The sequence below is a fragment of the Temnothorax americanus genome, unplaced genomic scaffold (genome assembly GCF_048541705.1).
Source record: "Temnothorax americanus isolate GAGA-0224 unplaced genomic scaffold, ASM4854170v1 Scaffold5, whole genome shotgun sequence".
Taxonomy (NCBI): Eukaryota; Metazoa; Arthropoda; class Insecta; order Hymenoptera; family Formicidae; genus Temnothorax; species Temnothorax americanus.
This window is the reverse complement of record NW_027509657.1, coordinates 6570216-6593343: the sequence shown is the minus strand read 5'-3', so window position 1 is coordinate 6593343 and position 23128 is coordinate 6570216. Positions and strand designations below refer to the sequence as shown.

The 23128-nt window shown below is 38.9% G+C and overlaps 8 protein-coding genes across 25 annotated transcripts; 3 read left to right on the top strand and 5 right to left on the bottom strand.

Moving 5' to 3' along the window:
• Window positions 1–372: 372 nt before the first annotated feature.
• On the bottom strand, window positions 373–4553 carry LOC143903941 (uncharacterized). Of its 2 annotated transcripts, none has more exons than XM_077418038.1 (8): window positions 3977–4553; window positions 2794–3334; window positions 2383–2650; window positions 2094–2291; window positions 1850–2017; window positions 1578–1770; window positions 1249–1506; window positions 373–860 (listed from the first exon to the last, which is right to left on the bottom strand). In XM_077418038.1, the coding sequence occupies exons 1-8, from the start codon at window positions 4097–4099 to the stop codon at window positions 615–617; spliced, it is 1995 nt and encodes a 664-aa protein (XP_077274164.1). In that variant the 5' UTR covers window positions 4100–4553; the 3' UTR covers window positions 373–614. The 2 variants fall into 2 exon arrangements, with proteins under 2 accessions (XP_077274164.1, XP_077274163.1); XM_077418037.1 differs by having other exon boundaries at window positions 2383–2653; window positions 3977–4552.
• Window positions 4554–4862: 309 nt separating this feature from the next.
• Window positions 4863–10869, top strand: LOC143903955 (L-selectin). Of its 2 annotated transcripts, XM_077418074.1 has the most exons (8): window positions 4863–5052; window positions 5250–5330; window positions 6409–6546; window positions 6638–6814; window positions 7458–7601; window positions 9208–9387; window positions 9470–9635; window positions 10004–10869. In XM_077418074.1, the coding sequence occupies exons 5-8, from the start codon at window positions 7490–7492 to the stop codon at window positions 10203–10205; spliced, it is 660 nt and encodes a 219-aa protein (XP_077274200.1). In that variant the 5' UTR covers window positions 4863–5052; window positions 5250–5330; window positions 6409–6546; window positions 6638–6814; window positions 7458–7489; the 3' UTR covers window positions 10206–10869. The 2 variants fall into 2 exon arrangements, with proteins under 2 accessions (XP_077274200.1, XP_077274199.1); XM_077418073.1 differs by having other exon boundaries at window positions 6409–6814.
• Window positions 10675–12060, bottom strand: LOC143903957 (peptidyl-prolyl cis-trans isomerase NIMA-interacting 4). Its single transcript, XM_077418077.1, has 3 exons — window positions 11778–12060; window positions 11194–11313; window positions 10675–11105 (listed from the first exon to the last, which is right to left on the bottom strand). The coding sequence occupies exons 1-3, from the start codon at window positions 11880–11882 to the stop codon at window positions 10947–10949; spliced, it is 384 nt and encodes a 127-aa protein (XP_077274203.1). The 5' UTR covers window positions 11883–12060; the 3' UTR covers window positions 10675–10946.
• A 41-nt stretch (window positions 12061–12101) lies between these two features.
• Window positions 12102–15320, top strand: Cbs (cystathionine beta-synthase). 13 transcript variants are annotated; one of them, XM_077418051.1, is made up of 7 exons: window positions 12129–12158; window positions 12281–12412; window positions 12953–13059; window positions 13572–13681; window positions 13785–14388; window positions 14507–14777; window positions 14880–15320. In XM_077418051.1, exons 3-7 carry the CDS (start codon window positions 12977–12979, stop codon window positions 15318–15320), a joined length of 1509 nt encoding a protein of 502 aa, XP_077274177.1. In that variant the 5' UTR covers window positions 12129–12158; window positions 12281–12412; window positions 12953–12976. The 13 variants fall into 13 exon arrangements, with proteins under 13 accessions (XP_077274178.1, XP_077274184.1, XP_077274177.1 ...); XM_077418052.1 differs by lacking the exon at window positions 12281–12412 and having other exon boundaries at window positions 12102–12235; XM_077418050.1 differs by lacking the exon at window positions 12129–12158 and having other exon boundaries at window positions 12171–12361; window positions 12957–13059.
• Window positions 14879–16825, bottom strand: Trs33 (trafficking protein particle complex subunit Trs33). The gene is made up of 2 exons (XM_077418075.1): window positions 16478–16825; window positions 14879–16377 (listed from the first exon to the last, which is right to left on the bottom strand). The coding sequence occupies exons 1-2, from the start codon at window positions 16601–16603 to the stop codon at window positions 15976–15978; spliced, it is 528 nt and encodes a 175-aa protein (XP_077274201.1). The 5' UTR covers window positions 16604–16825; the 3' UTR covers window positions 14879–15975.
• Window positions 16826–16844: 19 nt separating this feature from the next.
• On the top strand, window positions 16845–19202 carry LOC143903950 (cyclin-dependent kinase 20). Of its 4 annotated transcripts, none has more exons than XM_077418063.1 (7): window positions 16845–16954; window positions 17496–17684; window positions 17810–17998; window positions 18081–18317; window positions 18389–18616; window positions 18803–18982; window positions 19063–19202. In XM_077418063.1, the coding sequence occupies exons 1-6, from the start codon at window positions 16895–16897 to the stop codon at window positions 18956–18958; spliced, it is 1059 nt and encodes a 352-aa protein (XP_077274189.1). In that variant the 5' UTR covers window positions 16845–16894; the 3' UTR covers window positions 18959–18982; window positions 19063–19202. The 4 variants fall into 4 exon arrangements, with proteins under 4 accessions (XP_077274189.1, XP_077274190.1, XP_077274192.1 ...); XM_077418064.1 differs by having other exon boundaries at window positions 16863–17122; XM_077418066.1 differs by having other exon boundaries at window positions 16870–17023.
• On the bottom strand, window positions 19021–21013 carry Mrpl37 (mitochondrial ribosomal protein L37). Its single transcript, XM_077418061.1, has 7 exons — window positions 20885–21013; window positions 20531–20716; window positions 20229–20453; window positions 20011–20130; window positions 19823–19929; window positions 19566–19748; window positions 19021–19491 (listed from the first exon to the last, which is right to left on the bottom strand). Exons 2-7 carry the CDS (start codon window positions 20704–20706, stop codon window positions 19070–19072), a joined length of 1233 nt encoding a protein of 410 aa, XP_077274187.1. The 5' UTR covers window positions 20707–20716; window positions 20885–21013; the 3' UTR covers window positions 19021–19069.
• Window positions 21014–21148: 135 nt separating this feature from the next.
• On the bottom strand, window positions 21149–22938 carry Hacd1 (3-hydroxyacyl-CoA dehydratase 1). The gene is made up of 5 exons (XM_077418071.1): window positions 22533–22938; window positions 22234–22351; window positions 21739–21974; window positions 21471–21652; window positions 21149–21391 (listed from the first exon to the last, which is right to left on the bottom strand). The coding sequence occupies exons 1-5, from the start codon at window positions 22610–22612 to the stop codon at window positions 21312–21314; spliced, it is 696 nt and encodes a 231-aa protein (XP_077274197.1). The 5' UTR covers window positions 22613–22938; the 3' UTR covers window positions 21149–21311.
• Between the last annotated feature and the right edge of the window lie 190 nt (window positions 22939–23128).

Genomic DNA, 23128 nt, shown 5'->3' with positions numbered 1-23128 from the left:
ATTATGTAATGCATGGATTACATAAAACTTAGAGAAAAAAGATTACGATATCACATGAGAATGTAAAAAGTTCGTAGTACACATAAATTGGAAGTACAATACATTTTTATTACAAAAATTTTTACGAAATGCGTTCACGAAGTGTATTTGATAATAAATGTGGCTAAACAAGTATATATATATATATATATATATATATATATATATATATATATATATGTATATATACACAATTCTTAACTTCTAATATAATCAATACTAATAATACAATAGAAAACGTATATAATCAGTTACTTTGTCTGTTTTTTGTTCTATACAAAAGATTTATACTACTTACATAATGCATTCACTATTTCCCATGTTTTCGTGCCAATCTCTCATCTGTTAGATTCCGCGAGAAAGGATTACATGCGAAACTATTTAAATTATTACTCAATTCAATTTTTATACATAATTTTTAAATTATTATTGATTTTTCCGTTTAATCTTGGATTTGTAGGAAAATTTATAAATTTTGTATTGATTTTAATGTTACCATCGCATGCTATCCGATTTTCATCAATCGGCACAAATACATGATCGTCTTTATTCATGCTTAGTCTTAACGAACATTTTTATCTATGTTGAATTAAATCATTCTCCGTAACGTTAGAAATGCTATAAAAGTTATACGGCAAGTTTGTTGGCAAAATGTTCTGTAATGCTGTATTAAAATACGTGTTTGTTAAAGTACGGTCTCTGAACACCGTTTCTTGAACAGTACTATTAACGTCCGTTTGGAAAGTCTGAATGGTAGTTGTCGGAATAGTTTGAATGACTATCGGTTGTGACGCTGAGGCATGAGGAACTGCTTGTATTACCTGTAAAAACACAGCATTAAAGTAATCCTTTACGTTAGTCGGATGTATACAATTGATCTAAACAAGATTCGTGTTTTCACATATATTTCAATTCAGTCTGGATCATCTTGATTGCAAGCTATGTTTTAATTTATTATTTTTCCCAATTTTAATTATTATTAATGTCTACATATATAAAGTGAAGTATTGAATAACTCAATGCTAAAACAGTTGCCTATCAAACAAAAGATCCGAGTTCGATTTCAGTAGACCCTATTCTGTAACTATTAATGACAATGTCATTTAAGAATCGTTAATGAAAGCAGTTAATGAAAGTTTGGAAATTTTAACCCAGAGCTGTGATGCAAAGAAACAAGCAGCACTTAGCAAATAAAAAATGTATATTTACTTGTACTGTCGTTGATTCTGTCTGAGGTATAGAAAGTGGATCCTCTCCAGCAGACTGCTGTTGTATCTGAGATGACTGCGTTTGCTCTGTCGACTGTTGCTGTTGCAATTGTTGATTATTGGTCAAATGCTTAGTGTGAGAAGTGTTGATTCCGTGTCGACGTTTCATGTGCTTGTTGTAATTTGGCCAATTCGTGAAGTGATGCTGACACTCCAAACAACTATACGGACGCTCTCCGGTGTGTTGTCGCCTGTGCGTCTACGATTGTGAAATGATTGTATTAAATTGATCCAAAGTGCGAGTTGGATCCCGCAAAAATGATGACTTACAGTTAATATCCCTTTGAAACGGAAGCACTTCCCACAGAATTCACAGGTAAACGGCATCGCACCGGTATGAATTCTGTGATGTTCTCTCAAAGTTCCTTTCTCTCTGAAAGTTCGTCCACATACAGCACATTGATGTGGCTTGGCACCAGTATGCACCGTTTCATGTTTCTTCAATTGCAGGGGCGTTTTAAACCTACAATTTTATTAGACTTTTATTTCGGGGCGATCAGAACTAAGAAAAAAAAGTATATATATTTTTAGTTTTTACTTACGCCTTTGTACACTGAGAACAATTATATGGCTTATCTGGTGAATGAGTTAGGAAATGAGCCTCTAAATTCCCTTTCTGTATGAAGCTCTTGCCACACTGATCGCACGTGAAGTTTCTGACACCAGAATGAATACGTTTGTGTGTTACAAGATTCGGTTTTGTCGAAAACCTAAAAAAAAAACGTATTTTCTGATTAATAGAAAAAATTTCTCTGAAATGTAATTTAAAAAAATAGTACAACATACCTTTTATCACACTGATCGCATGGAAATCTATTCTTCATCGTCTCAGGCAAATGGCATCGATTATGAATACATAAAGCACTTTGCTGTCTAAAAGCTTTACCGCAAGTTTGGCACACAAATGGCCGTTCTTCGCTGTGAATGGTCTTGTGAGAGTCCAATACTTTTTTATGTACAAATGATTTTCCACAATCTTCACAGCTGAAAGTAAATTAAATTATTAACAGATATACATCAGATATCGTACACAAAGATCTCGCAATATAGTAGCACAATAGCAAATGATTTTTACCTAAACTTCGCCTTATTCTTATGCCTCTTAACATGAGTGAGGAATCCATAATACTTATCATAGACCTTACAACATTGCACACACATATACTTGGCTTGTTGATTATGCACCGTTTCATGATGCTCCTCTAATGCCTCCAGAGATGGTAATTTGTCATTGCAATCTGTGCATAACCAAGGATATCTGTCTAGACTTTCCGCCTTTTTTCTTCCATGCTTCGCTGCTTCCACCGTTCGTGTTTCTCTTATTTCTAAGTTTGATTCTGTCTCTACTTTAAAAATATATATTATATCAGATCTATGATAAACTATAGCCATCGATTATATGTATGCGCACATAATAATAATAATAATAATAATAATAAAACAACATGAAAAGCAAATACATTTTTTATAAATGAATCTATCTTACCTGGCATATAATTATCTACGATTTCAACGCTGTCTTCCAAAGTTGCATCAGGAACAGGATGTTCCTTAACGTCTATTTCAGAAGATATATGGAGCTCGGACTCCTCTTCCGTCTTTTGCATCTGGCTTTTTTTCTTCAACTTTTTCTTAGTTTGTTTAGGAGAGCTTTTCTTGATCTGCATCTTACACTTCTTCTGTTTTGCATTATCTTGCATCGCCTGAGTTTTGGTATTCTCGTTTTTCGTACATCCCTTGATGAAGTAAGAAGTATTCAAAATATTGACCGTCTCGTTGATGTAACTGCCAGGTAATTGGCACTGGACCATCTCCTCGTTGTTAACCTCGTTCTTTGGAAACTCTATCGTCTCCTCGACATAATCTATATTCGGTTCGATCGGTTGTGGCTCGGACTTTGGATTTGTCAGCAATTGTCTTAGAGATATTTGTGCTCGATTGGTCTTCTCAAAGAACTCGCTGCACTGGTTCAATGAATCACAGCAGTCAATACAAACCGTAAGTGGCAAGCCATCTGTCATGAGAACCTACACAATCAAAACAGTCATCGCAGATAAAAGTATACCAGGAATAGATATACAAAGTGTAAGATAATTAAGCCTACAAGTAAGCTACTTTTTAACGTACAAAACATATAATTTTATTATTGCGATAAAAATTAATTTAAAATTTATTTCTGCAAGATTTATGTTGATTTCTTAATGTAACAAGAATATCGCATAAAATTGAAGTTTATCTCTGAACTGACGTCTCTACCTTTTAAATTTCTAGAAGAAGCAATTTTTTACTGAAGCACTAAATAAATAAATGTATTTTAGAGAACCTAGATTCTTCGAATACACAAACGTAATGAAATAAAGGGAGCTTTCCAGCAAGCGACGCAAATTGACACAAGTATCGTTTTATTTTTGTTGCTCAAAAAAGAAAGATAGAACGATGCTTGCGTCGACTTGCGTCACTTGCTGGAAAGCTCCCAAAGATACACAAGTGTACATCAACCCAAATCTTTAACATTGTTTCAAAGAATTTGAAACCAGATAACAGTTATTAATCACAAAGTTAATACTTAAAATATTACGTCTTTTCTGCGTGTGGTTGAATGAAACACGCTTCGTTCTTCCCTAAATCAGGCAGACGGTTTTGACAGATTATCCGCGACGAGTATATACCTGTATCTGCAGGCACTTGGCGATCTTGGCCTCGATCGCGAGCTTCTGGCCCTCGGGGTCGTAGATCCCGATGAAATTCTCCTTGGTCTCGGCGCACAACCGGCAGAGTTCCGGCTCCGTCATCGTCGTCGCTCGGTGAGCGAGGCGCGAGGCCGCGATCGTCGTCGTCGTCGTACGCCGTCGTCGACGTCGCCCGTGGACACATCGCGTTCACCCCCTAAGGCCGCGTGCCTCGCGCGCGCATCATCGCGTCGCGCCGCACGCGTGCGGGACGATACCGGGGACAACGCCGATCCGGATCGCAGCGGAGTCAGCGGACATGTTGGGCCCACGGTCGAAGGAGCCGCGCGCTGAGGCGGCCGGACTTGTTGCTCGCGAGACGCGCCGCACGGCGAGTCTACCTCGTCCTCGTCCCCGGGGAGGCAGCGAATGAGACGCCAAGCGCCAAGCGTGTCTGTGTACAACAACCCGACTCCGTGTACTTACCCCGCAGCGGCTCCACGAAACGAAAACATGCACCACCACCACTCGTTTTGGCGCACTCGGAGCGTTTGTTTGGGATGAAAAAAAAAAACATCGGACTTCGGAGCGCGCACGGCGTATTGTTGGCGCCCGCGTTTCCCGGTGGTCGGTAACGTTGGGCCTGATCGTGCGAGTGCCTCGAAAAATTAAAACATGGCCGTTCGAGAAGTTGTAAAGATTTATTTGGACGGAATGTCAGTGAGATAAATTAAACGGCGCCCCGTGAAAAGCTAATAATTAACCGATAATATTCATTAAATGAAGATTAATAATTCTTGGTAGAACGGGGATGAGATGCGAGTATTCATTTAAACGTAGAAATTATAGATGAACTCTGGCAGACTCTTTCTTTCTTTCTTTCTTTCTTTGTCCTTGTCCTTTCGTTTCAATTCCAACGAAAAAGTATAGCGATTTTTCTATTATCCATACTTTGCTGGGACAAAGAGATTTGTCGAACGAGCGTTATCGGCGTGTCGCTTCTCCCTTTTACACGTTGACAGAAGTCACCAGGTGTTACGACATCTGAGCGCGTCGAGACAAAGGAAAAACAAACGGTGATGTCAGTCTTATTTAATAATAAAAGATATTGACCGACAATGAACGTACTTAGCGTCGACATTCTTAAAGTTTAAATCTCAAACGATTAAAAGGAAATAATTTATTTGTTTTTAATATTAGCGTCTAATTTTGAGCTGCTCAATTTCAACAGTAATATTTTATTCTAATTTTCTAAACTTTTGAACTTTTTCAGAGTGGAAATTTGCAAACATTCGCACGAGGAAAAATTCTCATCAGGATCTACAAGGACGAGAGCGTGCGCGAGCTGTACTTGGTGAGCCATTGGTGATCGACTCACGATCACGTTAGACCCGTAAAAAATGTCCGAACGAACCGCTTAATTAAAATTCAACGGGCGTGTTAGCGAAAGTTCGCGTTTTCTCGGAAAGTCATCGATATGTGTCCGCGTGTCAAACGCAGAGTCAAACGGTCCCGTCCTGAGCAAACAGGCAAATATACGATCGCGCCGAACAAGCCGTTAATAATCCATTCCACATATTTGCGAGTATTGCGAAATGTACTTTTTTTTGTCTTCTACCGAGAACTTTTGTCGCGGCGTTATTTCAATTTCCATGCTTTCGTGTACTCCCCTTTCACTCATCGGCATCGACAAACAGAGATTTTACTTTCCACTTTTCACAGAATCCGCGCAAAAAGTATCGACCTTCGAAGATGAATTATTTCTTTAAAAACTGAAAACGCTTTATACGTTCCGGCAACAGATGTCCTCGAAATATTTTAGAAACGTTACGTCAATTGTCTTTGAATTCTCTCTTGTTAGGAGCCCTTTAAAACATAGTCCTTTGTCAGGCCAGAATGTACATGAAAAACTTGGTTCAAACATAAAACATTTCCTACGTAGCATGCATATCAAAACGACGTAGAGAAGATATATCCCGAAGATATATTTAGGAAATAGGATATCTTCTGGACGTCTTTTGCATGCTATGTAGGTTCCGTTTCCAAAGTTTTCTAGAAAGTACAACTGTGGTCATTGCGGGAATTGGACACGAGCTATAATAGGCTTGATTATAGCCCAGTTTAATCAGCTTCTCGCAAACAAGTGAAAATCGAAAGCGGGCACCCGAATGATCATGTTTCAGAAAATAGGCGCGAAGAGCTCGCAACGTTTTCACGGTTTTAATATTGCTTCGTGGCTGCGATAACTGTTCGATTCACTTCATTTTTCAGGGATACGTTCTAGGAACGAAATGTCATCGCGCGTACTCTCCGCTTTCATGTCCATCGATGGCGATCGTCGCCGCACTTAGCAAACGGCGGGAAAGTTTTTTTTTTTCTCCTCCGAGTTCTCCTCTAACGCAAGGCTCTCTTAATCTTTCGTATTTTTTCAGAGAAAAGGTGTATCGAGAATGCGTGATTTTTGAACATCACTCGAAGTACCGTCGGAAATAACGCGACGACTCCACGCCCGAGCATGACCCTCCTTGTAGGAGGGGAAGAGGGAGGGAGCGGCGAGCGATCCACGAAACGTCGAGGTCTTCGTGGTGACGAGACCCGTTGCTCGTGGTTCGCCCGGTGGTAAAAGTACTGACGCGATATGTCCTCATTGTGTATATATAGGGGTGCCTGCCAAGAAGACACTGCAGTTCTTCGTAGACCGTCTGCGGGATAATATCGTAGTGTCCCGTTGACATCTCTTTCGTGAAGTTAAACGTAATCTTACAACTAATCACGGGTTCAGAGAGGAAATAAATAAGATCGGAAAGAAAAATACTCGATTGCAGCTGATTGTATCAGGTAAGTTCAACGGATGATCTTATACGATTAAGATCACATTTTGAGAAGAGAAATTAGATTACAACAAGGTTCTATACATAAAACGTTAAATTTCAAATTATGAATCAATCAGCGGAAAAAAAACAACCCATTACATTTTCTTGTATTTGATTCGCGTATAATTGTTCGTTTATATATTACTTGTTTATATATATGTATAAAATTATTGCGAATGGATCTGAACGGAATTATATTTTAACATTGTTTGCGACACACACACACACACACACACACACACAAGCGCGTGACACACACAAAGCAAGGAAAATAATTCGTAAATAAGATAAACGCTCTCACAATAATAATCGTTAGAAAAAAAATATTTACTAACATAGTTGAAGTATATTTATATCTAGAGAGTAAGGCTGGGCGCGCGTAAGGTACCACCCTATATAATATTGGAATGGTGGAACCGGTTTGAGAGTCGCTTCTTCACGAAAGTTCAGGCATTTAAATCTAATAGATAATGAAGAAAGCGTTAATGATCACGCTAAAAAAATATTAAATTTCTCTAATTAAAATAAAACTCGCTAACTATCGTAATTGGTTACATAATATTAATTAATTAATTAATTTACATAATATTAATTTCGTATTTTTTTAGTGGCCATAGCGTAAAAAAAAGAAAAAAGAAAAATGATAACCTTTGTGCTTCTTGCTGCTTTGGTGACGTTGTCCTCCGCCCAATTCCGTCCACAACCCGGCACTCGGCTTTTGGAATCGCCGAATCCAGCACTTTGCGCGCAGAGTAAGTCTCATATTTATGTATCATTAGTATCGTTACTTTTATCAAGATCTATCCAAGCAACAGTTTACATAAGGACATCCTAAAATTTTAAAATATCCCTAAATGTTTTATATTGTTTGAGAAGAAAGAGAAAAAGAGAGAGAGAGAAAAGAAAAAAAAATTATTTTTTAATCATATCACTGTTTAAAAATTAAATATAATTAAAGGTAATTTGTAAAAATTAAAGGTAATTTAATGCCGTTATTATTCTCGACTGATGCAGGAAATTACTACTGCCATTATTAAACTTTATGCGACTAGATTGGTCGTGGAAATCGGTCACTTAGAATCTTCCTTTTGTTAAAATCTTCCGCTGAGATAAATAATATGTTCCCACGGTGCTCGAAGATTCACGCCGGAGAGAGTTCTTCCTGTTTCCCTCGTCTTCTTCATCATTTCCTTCGGCTATTTATCCAAGGGAACCTCGAATTAGAGAAAGTATTTTCAATATTTGTTGATTAAGGAGAGGCCGTGATCCGTGATCCCACGACGGGATTCTTTTCCTCCATCTGCATTATCTACTTCCTACTCCGCCTCGGCACGCTTCGAGGTCGTTGTTTACCGTCGCTCTCGACTCTTCGGCCATCCTCTTACATCCCGTCTATCGCATATCCTCTTACATCGATGTACCGTCACTAATTATACCTGATCGTTCAAGACTTACATCTCGCGCATCTTCCTCCGGCATTCACGCTTGTTATAGAAAGTGTGACGATGACACCGACGGCGCGGTGTAACTCGAACGCATTTGAATTGGAAATATCCTCGCGTATCCGCTGTGTAAGTAGTACGGAATGTCGGTTGGCACTTTCACGTTCGTCGTTTTCGGTTGAGTCGAAGTGATGATAATGTATCACTGTTAGAACATCGTATCGTATATTATCTGATCTCAGATCTGAAATGGAAATGTCAGGAAAATCTTTTGAAGCTAAGTAGTTTCCAGATTTTTCTGAGCTGTACTGTTGAGAGTAAATAAGAGTTATCAAAATCGAATTTTCTTGCTTTCAAGAATATTATCGAATGTACTCCAATACAAGATTGAATTTTCTTTAAAATATTAATTTTTGTTTGTTATCCCGAACTTATTTGTCTCCACTAAAATAAGATGACTTTTTTTTTTATTTCATAAAAATCTAAATCTAGTAAAGGAATTGAATTCCAAAACAAAATTATCGATTGGAGCATTATCGACGAGCTTTATGTTCTCAAAGCCGGAAAAATGTGTCACGCGCGGAACTGATAATCGATTATTCATTCATTAGGCGTAGCCCTGTCCACACGCGTTCCAGGACACGCCTCATAGAAAACTTTCTTTTTCTTTATTTAGAAAGTGACGATGTAATCAGCATACTACGCGGGTGCCAATGTCTAGGTCGTGACTGTGGTCGCCGAGGTCGCAGTCACGACTGACACTAATTTCGCAACTTTCACTCCGGGAATGAGCGAGATACCTCCGGGCTCTTCTTGAACATACCACATACCTCTCGCGTTCAAAGATATTAATGAAGATTATGGTCTATTGTCCGTTATCTATCTGGATTCATCTTCTAATTACGATTTTTCGCAGGAATTATCCATCAACGATTCAAAGGAAAAGGCTATTACTTCTCGTGGAACGATCTGAGGACAGCCGGGCAGGAGGTGGATTGGCTGTCAGCTAGAAACTTCTGCCGACAACGTTGTATGGACCTAGTTTCGCTGGAGACCTCCATCGAGAACGAGTTCATCAAGAGCCGCATCGTTCAAGGTATCCATGATTCTGCAGATTGAGCCCCTGTATTTGTGAGAGCAAAAACAAAGGATGACGAAATGAAACGTTTCTCTTGTAGACAAGGTGAAGTATATCTGGACCTCCGGTCGCCTCTGCGACTTCAAAGGCTGCGACCGGCCGGATCTGCAGCCCCTTCATATCAACGGCTGGTTCTGGACCGCCGAGTTGCAGAAGCTCGCGCCGACCAACGATCGTAGTCAAAATGACTGGTCCGAGAGCGGCGGGTAAGACTTGTCATTCAACGGTATTACAATGCACGTTCGCGCGGCGTACATCGGCCTGTAATTTTGTACGCGAATATAACACGTTCCCATTCGAACGCTTACATCAAGATATCAAAGCTGACAGAGTGTATAAAGCGTTACTTTCATTATTGAGACCAAGGATGTCGAACGGTTGTGATTAGATCTCTTTTTATTCGCTCATCGCGAATCCCTGTTATTATCTGCTCTGTAATCAATAATCTCTGCACGCACGCACGCACATTGTCAATAGTCAAGGTTCAAGTTCCTCGAATATTTAATGACAGAAGCAACAGTGATGCGTGCACCTTGAAAGATTTTTTTCATTTTGGACAATACGTTTTGTTTAGCATCGGCAAGCCACAACCTGACAATCGCGAGGCCATTCAGGGCGGCGCTCCCGAAAATTGCCTTGCGGTCCTCAATCAATTCTACAACGATGGAGTGAACTGGCACGACGTGGCGTGTCATCATAAGAAACCGTGGGTCTGCGAGGACAATGAGAATCTCCTGAAATATGTCCGCTTCACCAATCCCAATATCCGTGTGTAATAGAAGAAAAATTTTCAAGGACCGATAGCTTTACCTTTGTTCGAACGGGCTTAAGCACCTATAAAGTTACAACGAAAACGCATCTATGCGGCACGCCAGTGAACGCGACTGAATAGTATATAGAACATCTTATTTATTACTATTGTAATATTTAATACCTACATACTTTCTCATTTGCCCGAGAAGCACGAATTATTTAATCGTGAGAAATTTTATGTTGTCTTCAGGAAATATCACTATTTATATTCCTAGATATAATCATATATATATATATATATATATATATATATATATATATAGATGAAAAATTATATTTAATAGATAGAGACTGCAGTTCAGGATTTGTAGGTTACTTTAGTTTATGAAAAAAGTTTACATATATAATTATATTTTCCTAAAATAAAATAAAATATTATACTAATTATATATTCATTATTACTATATAGCAATATAGCAATAAATTCACGAATAATAAATAACTTGATTCGTTTATTATTAGAAAACATTATTTTACTTATTACGCATCAATTTATAACATGTATCGTTATATTACCTATGCAAGCCCTGATTTTCTTCACGTAAAAATGTAAGACATACAAAATGCGTTTATCTCTATAGTATAATAGATATCACAGATATCAAATAAATCATTACTTAAATGATAATATATATTTACTCAATCGGATTTTATAACAAGTTTCACAAAAGTGTTAAAAAAGTTTGGGCAACTACTTTTCTCGACTACTTTTTACCTTCCACCATTATGACGTGATACCCGAACTTTGTTTTCACCGGTGGATCCGTGTAAACCGGAGACCCCAGGCTAGAAACTGGTAACGCAAAGGCAGCGTCTTGAAAGGGTCCTACCATGGAACCTCGCGTCATCCAACCGAGATCACCCTTAAAGATAACGAACAAAATGCAACATTTTAAACACGTTTACCTCCCCAATTGTTCACGTATCAAGAGAGAATATTCTTCACATTACCCCAGATCTGGCCTTGTCTTCACTGTACGTCGCCGCGACCTCGTTGAACTTCTGACCAGCCTTCAACTTCTCCAGTGCCTCCAGTATTTTCGACTGCTTCTCGCACAATATATGTCTAACCTGTGGCCAGGGGAATAATCGTATAAAATCACACGACAGTCATCGAAAACAGTAGTCTATAGGCCTGTTCTTTTCAGCTCATAAATAGAAAAGATAAACCGTACAAGAAGTTGAGCTGAAAAAAGAACAGGCCATATTAATATACAATTGTAGCTGAACCAATCAATTATTGAACAAATGGATTACTGTCCATTTCTACCAATGTAGATTAACTTGTAATCTTTGTTTAACTATTTATCATCTTAGTTAGAGAACTGGAAAAAGATAAAAAATAAGTTAAATCGAGATTAAAGTTAATCCGCATTGACAGAAATTGACATACGTGTGACACGCACATTGCTCCCAGGATAAATTTAAAATGTATTGTAATGGCTCGTCTACAATAGCCGTAAAAGTATGCAGTAAGACGTGAGCGATAAGCTATTGTAGACGAGCGATAAGTGTCAAAATGTGTACATATATACCTTCACTGAGTTCCCTCCTTTCTTCTCCGCTTTCCCACCACCGCTCTCCTCCGAGGATTTGCTCTTGCTTCCTTTCGCGGCACCGGCGTTCTTCTTCGGCGGCATGATCTCACGTGTCGATCAGCGTTGGATCTCCGATCTCCGGGTTAGGCCGGTTACGTCAATTGCGTCAATCCGAGCGCCGTCGACAGGGTACTGTAGAGCGTGCGTTTGAGAACAACACGGAGGTTGATGGCTGTAGGTAATACCACGAACGGACAATCGGATATCAATATAGCGACATAACCGATCGTCGAGTTTGTCGAGGCTTGAAAATTCTCACGCCATCGAACGATTCTACCGGAGGCACCGGGAGGCACGCAAGGGGGATATGAGGGACATGTGCGCGCGTGGCGGTTTTCAGTATACTCCAGACTATGCCGTGCGATTGACGAGACGAGGCTGGGATACGGAGTCCGGTGCGTTCTAGAATTCTACATTTGATTCCTCTTTTTATCTTACAGCTGTATTCTGTGCTTCGAGTCTGACGTTCTGTGATAAACCTCGTGCTTTTGTTGCCCGGCAAGAATCGACATTCCAATTTTGTAAATCAATCTCATTATCTCATTATTTGACGCGGGTAAAATCATTACGCGGTAAGTAAATCGAATGTATCATTTAAATATATATATAGTTACTAAATGGCAGAGTCCGCTTGGTTTCCGCGATCGATCCGCTATCATTTTCTGTCAGTGGAGTCCGCCCTTCTCCCTTCGCGTTTCTGCCGGCAAAAGTACCTATCTGCCGACGAAGTTTGTAAAAAATACCTCGCAAGGTCCGTTTTGGCTATCTGAGTAATTGCATCCTCTATGGTTTTATCTCTGAAACATTCGCGGTTTTAATTGTGCAAGACAAACGAGAAAAAAAAATTGCAAAAGAAGTGATTTTATTGCCACGTTGAAGTTTACACGTTTTGCTATTAAGTTGTTGCATCAATTTTTGCAACTTTGTAGCGTGAGCTTCGAAACATCTTGAGACTCTTGAGATAAGATAGATTTAAGTGTATTAAAATAAATTACCAAGGTATATTTAAATCTATTTAAGATACATTTAAATATATCCAAGTTATATTTAAATATCTAAGATGCACTTTTTCAAGTATCTGGGATATATTTAACTATTGTAATTTGTTGCAGCTAGAACTTTCAAGGATTGTAATAATGGAACTGATGCGGCCAGACCGACCGTCTAAGTGTACGTGGAAAGCGAATGGGGAAAATTCGCCACATACGAAACAAACGGAGTAAGTTTGCCATAAGTGGAAGATTTACAGAACGAAGAGTTTTTTTTAAATCCTTTTTATCTTGACCATTTGGTTTACGTCTTTGTCATCTTGCAATAGCACACGGCACGTCATACATTACAGCCCTGTACTAATTTTAAGAGACACGAGAGGTCTCACCCATATGTTCTAAGAATATCAAAGCTTATCAGTAGACCACATATATGTGGTCATTGTAATCAACATTGTAAAAAATCACAAAAATGAAAAGATGACATTGCAAAACAAATATTGCCACAAACTAGAATGAGCACTGTGCAAATAAGCGTGACTCTGATGATAGATAGCTATTCGTAAGATGAATGTTAATAACAGTTGTAATAGTTGTTTGTGTTAGAGTGACGTTTAGGCTTTATAATTAAATCTGTGTGTCACAACTTACGCAACTTTCGATCTTCTTGCGTTTTATATTTATATTGAGGTATACGGATAATCAATTTTTGTGTGTCAATTATATTTTTTTCATTTCTTAGAGTACCAAACCGTAAGAAGATATTATCAAACATTTTAAGCACAATTGGCCAGACGCCTCTCGTTCGGCTTAACAACATTCCTAAACTCCACGGGATCAAATGTGAAATGTGTTAGTAAAAAAATTTATATTTTACAGAACGATAAAAATCTTATCTTGTTTCTTCGTAAATAGATGAAAATCTGACCTAAGAAAACTTTCTTATCTTATACAGATGCGAAATGTGAATTCTTAAATCCTGGAGGATCCGTGAAGGATAGAATTGCGGACAGGATGATTCAGGATGCAGAAGATAAGGGTCTGATAAAGCCAGGATATACGATTATCGAACCAACAAGCGGAAATACTGGCATCGGCTTAGCGATGGCCGCTGCGGTCAAGGGCTACAAATGCATCATTGTGATGCCGGAGAAAATGTCTAATGAAAAAGTCTATGTGCTTCGTGCTCTTGGTGCGGAAATAGTTAGAACGCCGACCGAGGCCGCTTGGGACAGCCCGGAAGCGAATATCAGTGTTGCACAAAAATTGCAAAGAGAAATACCCAATAGTATTGTCCTCAACCAGTATACGAACGCTGGTAATCCACTGGCACACTACGACCATACGGCAACAGAACTTTGGGAGCAATGCGACGGCAATTTGGATTATGTGATAATTGGCGCCGGGACCGGAGGGACAGTGTCCGGAATTGGACGAAAATTGAAGGAATTGTCGCCTAGCACAAAAATTATCGCGGTGGATCCTAAAGGCAGCATTTTGGCGGAGCCATCTGAATTGAACGGAGACGGTGTTGGTTTCTACGAGATAGAAGGAATTGGGTATGTAATAGAAGTGTGCGTGTGCGTACATATTCTAGACATCGAATATAAAGTAATATAATTTTTGATGTGATTATCGTATAAAATAAAAATATATTTTTTTTATTTACGTATGTAGATATGACTTCATACCTACAGTTCTAGATCGCAGTGTGGTCGATGTGTGGGTGAAAACCGAAGACCACGAATCGTTAAAAGCGGCACGAGAATTAATTAGCAAAGAGGGAATGCTGTGCGGCGGTAGCAGCGGTGCGGCACTCGCGGCGGCGTTAAAAATCGCGAAAGACCTCCTTGCGGATAAGCGTTTGGTCGTCCTTTTGCCAGACAATATAAGAAATTACATGACCAAATTTGTGTCAGATCAATGGATGGAAGCCAGAGACTTTTTGGTAAAGTTATTTCCTCTACTTGTTACGCATTTAAGTTTATATATTTCACAAATATATTATTTTGAATATATTTACTAAATTACAATTCAATTCTTTCGTCAGCCGTCTGAACCTTTGATAGAAGCGAACAAATGGTGGTGGAACCTACCGGTGGTAGGACTGGAACTAAAAAAGCACGTGTTGTTAAAAGGGATGTCGTGTCAAAATACTGTGGATTTCTTGAAGGCCGCTGGTCACGTACAGCAATTGTCAGTAACCGACGAGAAGATGTGCGTGGAAGGTGTTGTTACGTTGGACGCGCTTTATTCAAATTTAATCTCCGGTACGGTAAATCGAAATGATTGCGCTGAGAAAGTCATGATCAAGCAATTTACGAAGGTCAAAGCTTCAACTACGCTCGGTAAAGTGTCGCGGATGCTTGAGAAAGAATCTTACGTCGTGGTCGTAAACGACGATAATACTTTAATCGGACTTGCGAGTCAAAACGACATTTTTAATTTCATCACTAAGGACAATGACCGCAAAAATAATGAAATTGTATAAAATTTGTTCACGTTATACGTGATGAAGCAAAAGATTGTCACCTGCGCTGCGTGGTCGGATAATTAAGACTAATTACATCATAACGTTCCTTTATGATTTTGATACTATTATCTTACATTTGTGTACGTCGGATCAATGATTTACATGACGTATAAAAGTTGTCAATGTAGAATTTATACATTTACCTAGATCTCTTTTTTTAAACTAGTAATATAATATTTCTTAATGTCTCTTCTAGCACTTATACATTTTAAGCATTTAAGCTGGACTTTTTATCTGTGTAGTAATTTTATGAATCAATGTAAATCCAAGATGAGCAAAATAAAAAAAAAAAATATATATATATATATAAGATCTACGAGAAATTGTTATAAATATAAATATATATTAATACCTTATTTCTCGAATATATTCTGGGATCGGTTCATAATTTACAAATATAGATATACATATTGCACGAGACGAATATCAGAACTATTTCATCTCCGGGAATACTAATAATTTATTTTCTTTCCACTAAATACAATGAAAATAGTATATGACGTACGATGAATATCCATTATATTTCCTTGCTTCTCATATGAGATTTTGCAATATATGTACCTTTTTACACTTCTGTATCTTCTTATTTCCCAAGTCGCTCTACGAATGGCTATTAAATCTTTTGAACTTGAACGTGAAACTTGCAGCTCGGTAACGTGGTAGTTTCCGCGGTAACGGTGCTAATAATACCAAGATTCGCTAGACTACCTCGGAGGAGGCCGCAAGTGAAAGCCAGCAGGCGAGGGCTCTCCTTGAGGTACTGCTTGCTGTTGCTCGTACCGACTTTGTCCAGCAGCCTAAAGGCGTTGTCTTGCAACACGTACACCCCGTGATGATTAGTTCTGAGATTGTCGATCTGCTTGTGATACAGGCTGGACCAGAAGTCTGTGCAGATGAACTTGATCATGTCCAGCTCGTCCTTGAACCTGCTCCACTCCCTCGTCAGCCGTTCGATGATTCTGTACCCGACGCTGAACCCCATCCATTCTAAACGCGAGAGTTCCTCCTCGCCTTCCTGTTGGAAACAACAAATCAGGTGAGTTCTTTTGCGGCGTAAATTAACAAAACTCCGTGTACGTGGGCTCCGATTAGCATTCTCACGACCGATTACTCACCGCAGCGTTAGACGACCTGCTCAGAACGTAATTGACCAGCTCGGCGTGCAGGTATTCGAAGAGACAGTCGTCAGCTTCCCCGGTCGCGCCAGGATTCGATTTGGAGTCAACTATCTGTTGCTTCATCGTTGCTCGACGCTGTCGTTTCTCGCTTTGACTCGGTCTACCTGCGTTTCTTTTCCCGTGTGACTTGACTTACACGTGTACCATTTACAGAAAGTACATTAAACAACCTTAGATACACAACCGTCCTTCTCTAGACTGTCACAATTGATGAAAATTAATTGCTCTCTCCGCGTATCTGACCGCAAAGCATGCTAATTGCTAATCGTAACGCGTATCGTAAAATATGATTAAGACGTATGATAACTTTGACAGACAGTCGCACATGCGCCACGAGCCACGAGCGATATCACGATGCCCGTTCGTTTCAACTGCTCTTCGGCTCTACTTTTCTCGTTTACGACATTGTGCGAGGTGCGAGTACTTAGAAGAGAAATAGGTGTAATGAAACGTTTAGAGAGAAAGAGAGAAAAGACGTGAAAGGTACAAAAGGTTCAGCTACAAAGAACACATGATAATACAGTGCATCACACTGGTAACCATGGAAACTGTAAAGCACGCTTACTGCACGCCGCTGAATAAGTATATCGCGTACCGATAATTAATTTATTTTTACAATATTTTTAAAAATACGCTCAGATGAACCTTAATCTTCCTTTCATATATTTTGTTTGATAAAAAATCTTAAAAAGTGAGCCGTGAGAAATATATAATTTCCAACATTTCCATCAATCATATTTCATCTATTAATCTATTTAGATAATTATAATAAATGCACAATAATTAATATTGACCGTATCTATATTTTAATTATTTTTAAGAAACATTTAATTATACATAAATGTATATAAATGTATATAAATCGCTGATTAATGTATTGCTTATTATACATAATCAACAGTAATAATGTACTGATGTTCATAATCTTGGTAACATAAATTTCTGGACAAAACAGGACATGGAGAAGTATGTCATCAACGGTCAGATTGGCGAAGGAGCGCAAGGCTTGGTTCTGAAAGCGCGCGATACATCTACGGATCAAGAAGTGGCGCTAAAGAAGATTATGATTAAAAGGACCGAGGGCGGGCTACCTGTGTCCATCATACGCGAAGTGAAAAGTTTGCAGCAATTAAAACATCCCTACGTATGCTTTCCTTCGTCTAACATCTTAAATTTTTCTAAATAAAAAGGAATTAGTATTTAAAGCGTTCACCGATTCCTTCCCGTATCAATTCGGCGGAATTTGTATTCATCGCCACTTGCTTGCAGGTCGTGGAGCTGCTGGATGCTTTCCCGAACGGTCTAGACTTCGCGATGGTGTTCGAATACATGCCAACAGGTTTATGGGAAGTGTTAAGAGATCCCGAGATATCCTTGACGCTGGCGCAAATTAAAACATACATGAAAATGTTGTTGGAGGGTGTAGCTTATGTGCATGGCAAGAAAATAATACACAGGGTACGCGGATTTTTATCTCAAAAGAGATTCAAATGTATGCGATCGCTTCTAAAGTGACGAACAGCTTGGAATTGCATTTTAGGATTTGAAACCTGCGAACTTGTTGATCAGCGAGAAGGGTATCCTGAAAATCGCGGATTTCGGATTGAGTAGATTGATGTGGCGGGATGGCACGAAGCCGTATTCGCATCAGGTCGCCACACGGTGGTATCGGGCACCGGAACTGCTTTACGGGGCACGTTATTACTCGTCCGCGATCGATATTTGGTCGATCGGCTGCATATTCGGCGAAATGCTGAACGCTTCCCCACTATTTCCGGTAAATAGTTCCTTCTTGACTGAAATAGATTGCTAAATTATGCGTGCAATGCTGTTATTTGCAAATTGCAGGGTGAAACTGACATCGAGCAACTGGCCATCGTCTTGAAGTATTTGGGTTCTCCTACGTCCGAATCCTGGCCCGAATTAAGCACGTTACCGGACTACAACAAAATCACCTTTCCTTATCACAAAGGCACGACGTGGGAGAGCATTGTTCAAGACGCGCCGCCAGAAGCTGTCGATCTAATCGGGCAGATTTTGATTTACAATTCGTCCAGACGTCTCACAGCTGAACAGGTAATATATAATGACATATAGATAACGATATAATACAGAGACCCTGTTGCCCTCGAATTTTTAATCAGTTATTATTATTTTTGCACCGTTCTTCCATTACTTACATTTCGTTAGGGAGTAAGCGATTGAAAGAAGATATGTACACATGTATATAATACAAATAGAAATGAAAAATCACTGTTGCAGGCATTGTGTCATATATACTTTTACTCCAAGCCATACCCCTCTATGAAAAATCTAATAAAACCACCGCTGGATCATCGCCTTCGTGTAAAACCGAAGAAAATCGATCCGCACGTGCAACCAAGCATGCTTTTCGAAAATCTTCTAAGCATTGTATAACGATGGCTGTTACGATGATTAATGGTATACTATTGATATAGATGAAAAATATTCTTCGTAAGAAAGATTAGAAAATCCGTTAACGATTTCATTTATTTTCACAGATTTCATTTAATTTCCATTCCTGTAAAATGCAAGTATTCTTCTGAATACCTCCGGATTGTATCCCTCGACTACTGGCCTGCCAACGTCATATTCAGCTTTCTCGTAAAGCGTCAACGGCGACAGAGGACACCAGAAATTCTTCACACGAGCGTCATTGGCGTCTAACGAATTTAGTTGAAATATGAAAAAGTGGTAGTTCTTCCCATCCGATTGAATGCATTGCACGGTCACGGGTTCTGGCAGTTTCTTCACGGATGAACCGAACTTCTGCCGTGCACAGGACGCCGCCGCGGTGTACGTTTTTATCAGAGTGCGACCAAAAATTTGACTCTGCATCACAGCTAATTCCGTCAAATTTTTCACTTCCTCGGGGTCGTAGTGCACAAAGATGGTATGAACGTTTATCCAAGGCGATGTTGCACTGAGAGCTGTAATTAGAGTATACTTAGATATTAGAAGTATATTGTATATGTGTATTGGAAATAACGAGCATTAAACTTACGATATATGTCCTCAGTTCTGTAAATGTTTGTCGCATTCAAACCGATGGTGTGATGCATCGGATATATATTTGGGAGCTCTATTTCCATATTGCTGTCAGAACTTTCTATTGGTTTTAGAGAATTCGGCGACATGACCGCCACATCCGATCTTAGGGTAAATTGAATGAGGTCCGATTCTTTATCTGGAAAACATTGTGTGACGTTTGAGTGGAATGTTGAACGCACAGTGCAACGTTTAAATATCCAACTAAGCTACCTAAGTTTAACTTTGTTATCCCATCATACAAAATACATCGTTTCCGCGCGATATCTGGACCCGACAATAACCCGCAAAGTTGTACAAGTTTCCTAGACAAGTTTCGCCTGCAAAAAATATTTAATATTGTTAAGAAATAAGTATGAATGTATATATACCGTTGCTGTTTAAATATTTAACTTACTAACATTTTTCTCCAATTGGTTATGCCAAAATCTCTAGGAAACACCCACGCAGGTCTTTCAGGATCCTTCCGTTTTGGCAATTTTTCCTGATGAGCGTCAAATATATTTGAAGTATAAATTATCCTAAAAAAATACCAAAGAATATTCAATATATGAGAGTAGAAAATTAATATTAAAAAAAAAAAAAATATATATATATATATATATCATTTAATATATACCTTTTTACTATGTCATCTACATGTTCCGGCAGATTTAAATCTGAATCTTGGATATAATTTGAAGAACTGTCCGGCAGACACACAGTATTTGTCAGTATCTGTGCTTGAGAAAATCCCTCTTGCAGGACATTACGATCCTCAAATACCAAGCAAGCCTGAGCCTTATAGTCGGGATGCGTTTCGTCAAACGTTATTTGCCTTGGCTTCAGAAACTCTAAATTTAGCCTTGTATAACATACAATTTACAATTAGTATCAAATGTATAAACAGTAATTTGCGAGAAATGCAGGAGAGAAGAATACCTTGGAAATTTTTGTTTCGGACAGGCTACTTCTGAGGCGTCCTTCACCGAAATCCCCAACGTCGACAAGTACGCTTCCGTCTTGGTGTCAGTTATTTTACGTTCTCGCTTCACGTACCACAGTTTTCTAATCATCCTACCTATATGCTGCTTGTATAATACCCGCGTGAGCTTCATTGTACTTTATCTGAGGATAGATTAATAATAGTAACAGGCAGATTAACAACAACACAGTAGGCGCGAAAGTCTTAAAGGTTATGCACTTTACTAAAGAAGTTCTCTCTCTTTATCAGTATTAAAGTTCTTATCAAATAATATTAAAAATAAAATGACGGTATTCGACATCGTAACTCACATCGATGAGAAACAATACAATCAAAAATTGAATAATATCTTTCAAATCTACAATATACTTTCGGTGCGTAAAGTATAACCCATTTTCCGGCTTATAACAATTCTAAGCTGCCTGCTGCATCGATAATATAGGAATCCTTCTAATGAAATAGCCATTTTAAAATTCATTTTTTAGCAACCTCTGATAACGGAGATTGTGACAATGCAGGCATTCGATTACATGATTCATGACACGTGTAATAAAATTTTTAGGAATAAATAAATATACTTTCTACAAAATATTCTATATTTAATATTTTATCAAACGCACACATAACCATTCCTTAATCCAAAATATTTTTTACAAATCCCCTCTCATTATTTCCTTTATACATATAAATGTGAATTAGAAATGCACAACAAAATATTTATTGTATTGGATTTACAAGCTATTTCTCCTTCGCGGTAGTACCGGGACCGAGTATCTTGCGCCTTTGCGCGAACATGTGCATATAAAGATGTGGAAAACCTGCACAGTGAACAAACGAAATATTTAACGAATAATTTATTTCACGTTTACTATGTAATTTCACGCTTTTGATATTCACCTGGAATGTATAACAGCATAATTGATATCAGGAAATACAAGTAACTGAATGTGAAGTTCCATTTGTTTGGTAGAATGTAGCTCCAAGAGTCGGGATTAGCGCTGGCGTACCTTACGGCGGCATAGAAGCACAATAATTCGCCGGTCACGCCCAACGGATACAGTATGACGAACAACGTATATCTGAAAGCCAAAGTTTCCACCTCGTAATGCGATCTCACGTAAATAAAAATAAATTTTTTGGAACAGTGGAAGAGATTTAAGCTCACCTCAGCCAGACCAATAGGTGTGGCACAATACCGATGATGTTTGCAAAATAATAGAAGTATCTAATGATTTCCGTAATGGACCACGCGATGAGAGCCAGCAGAAGACCTGGGGACGCAGCGGCATACGTGTAAGGAGTAGCCAGGATAACCCCGACTACAAGCATGACGCGACTGAAGACTTGGAATGTTGTGACTACAACATTGGATCGTACCAATCCAAGTGCTGCGTGCATTATCTGAAAAAAGAAACTTCTATAATTAACCATGCACAATTAATATACTCGTTGTTATACTTTCAGGGATAAATCTACATGAAAATCTAATAACACTTAATTTCAACGACTCCTTAAAAAAATTATATTTTGCTACTTGATAACATTTCCAGTAGAAATTCAAAATCTAAGGCTCAAGATTTGGCCTAAGGTTTTAGATAATTTCTGCCTGTCTCAGATTACACTCAATCAAAAGTTCCAAGATATATCGTCGAATATATACCTCCAATAAAGCTGCATTCTGAAAAACAATCACAGGTAGCTTGGTCTTATCCCATAAGGTACCGCCGGAAGAAGGCTGGATATAGTATTGTATAATCTGATACAATATATAGCTCCATCTAAAATAAAAGAAAAAAATTTATCTCTTTCCAAAACATTTAAGAAAAGAGAATATAAGACGCACAAAGAAAACTCTGTAACAAACGGAACAGAGCGATGAAAAAGACACCTTTTATACAATATTGTGTAAAAAAATTAATCGTGAGAAAAGTTCACTTTATTATTCACAAACTGACGTACCCTAACGTCTGGCCTAGATTATACGACGCCAGGTAGAGTTTCGAGAGAGCACCCGGCTCCTTGGATTTCGTTCTTGCCATGTCTAACGTGGAAGTTCCTCGACCGCCGTCTCGCTCTCAAATACCTCGCGAGTCGCGACGAGTCAAGTTCAACCTCAACGCAACCTTTGCTCGACCCCGAAGAGTGCGGTCAGTGCGGTCTTCAATATGCACGTAAAAAAAATCCCTTAATCATCCATTTCCCGTCATCGAGTATCGTTTGAATTATTGACGAGGAACGTGAGGCAAGGTATATATTGAGTAACGATTCGCCCCAGCGATTTCTTTTTATTCCTAATTCATATTCATATGCGTGCTCAGCATTTAACTCGAAAGGTTAGCAACATCGGCATAATTGTGCAATATATACGTTCCGTTATTCGTATTCCCCCCGCAATCCCCGCTCGAGCGAGAGTGAGATAACGATAACGACAGTCCTCTTTCGCTCTGGGTCAAAAGGCATCGCTTGCGAGCTTGCGAGGCAAGTGGAAATCGCGAGGCAAAGTGGCCGTGGCCAATCGCGAATCTCGTGCGCCGGGAAGAGACGCGGGCGACGTG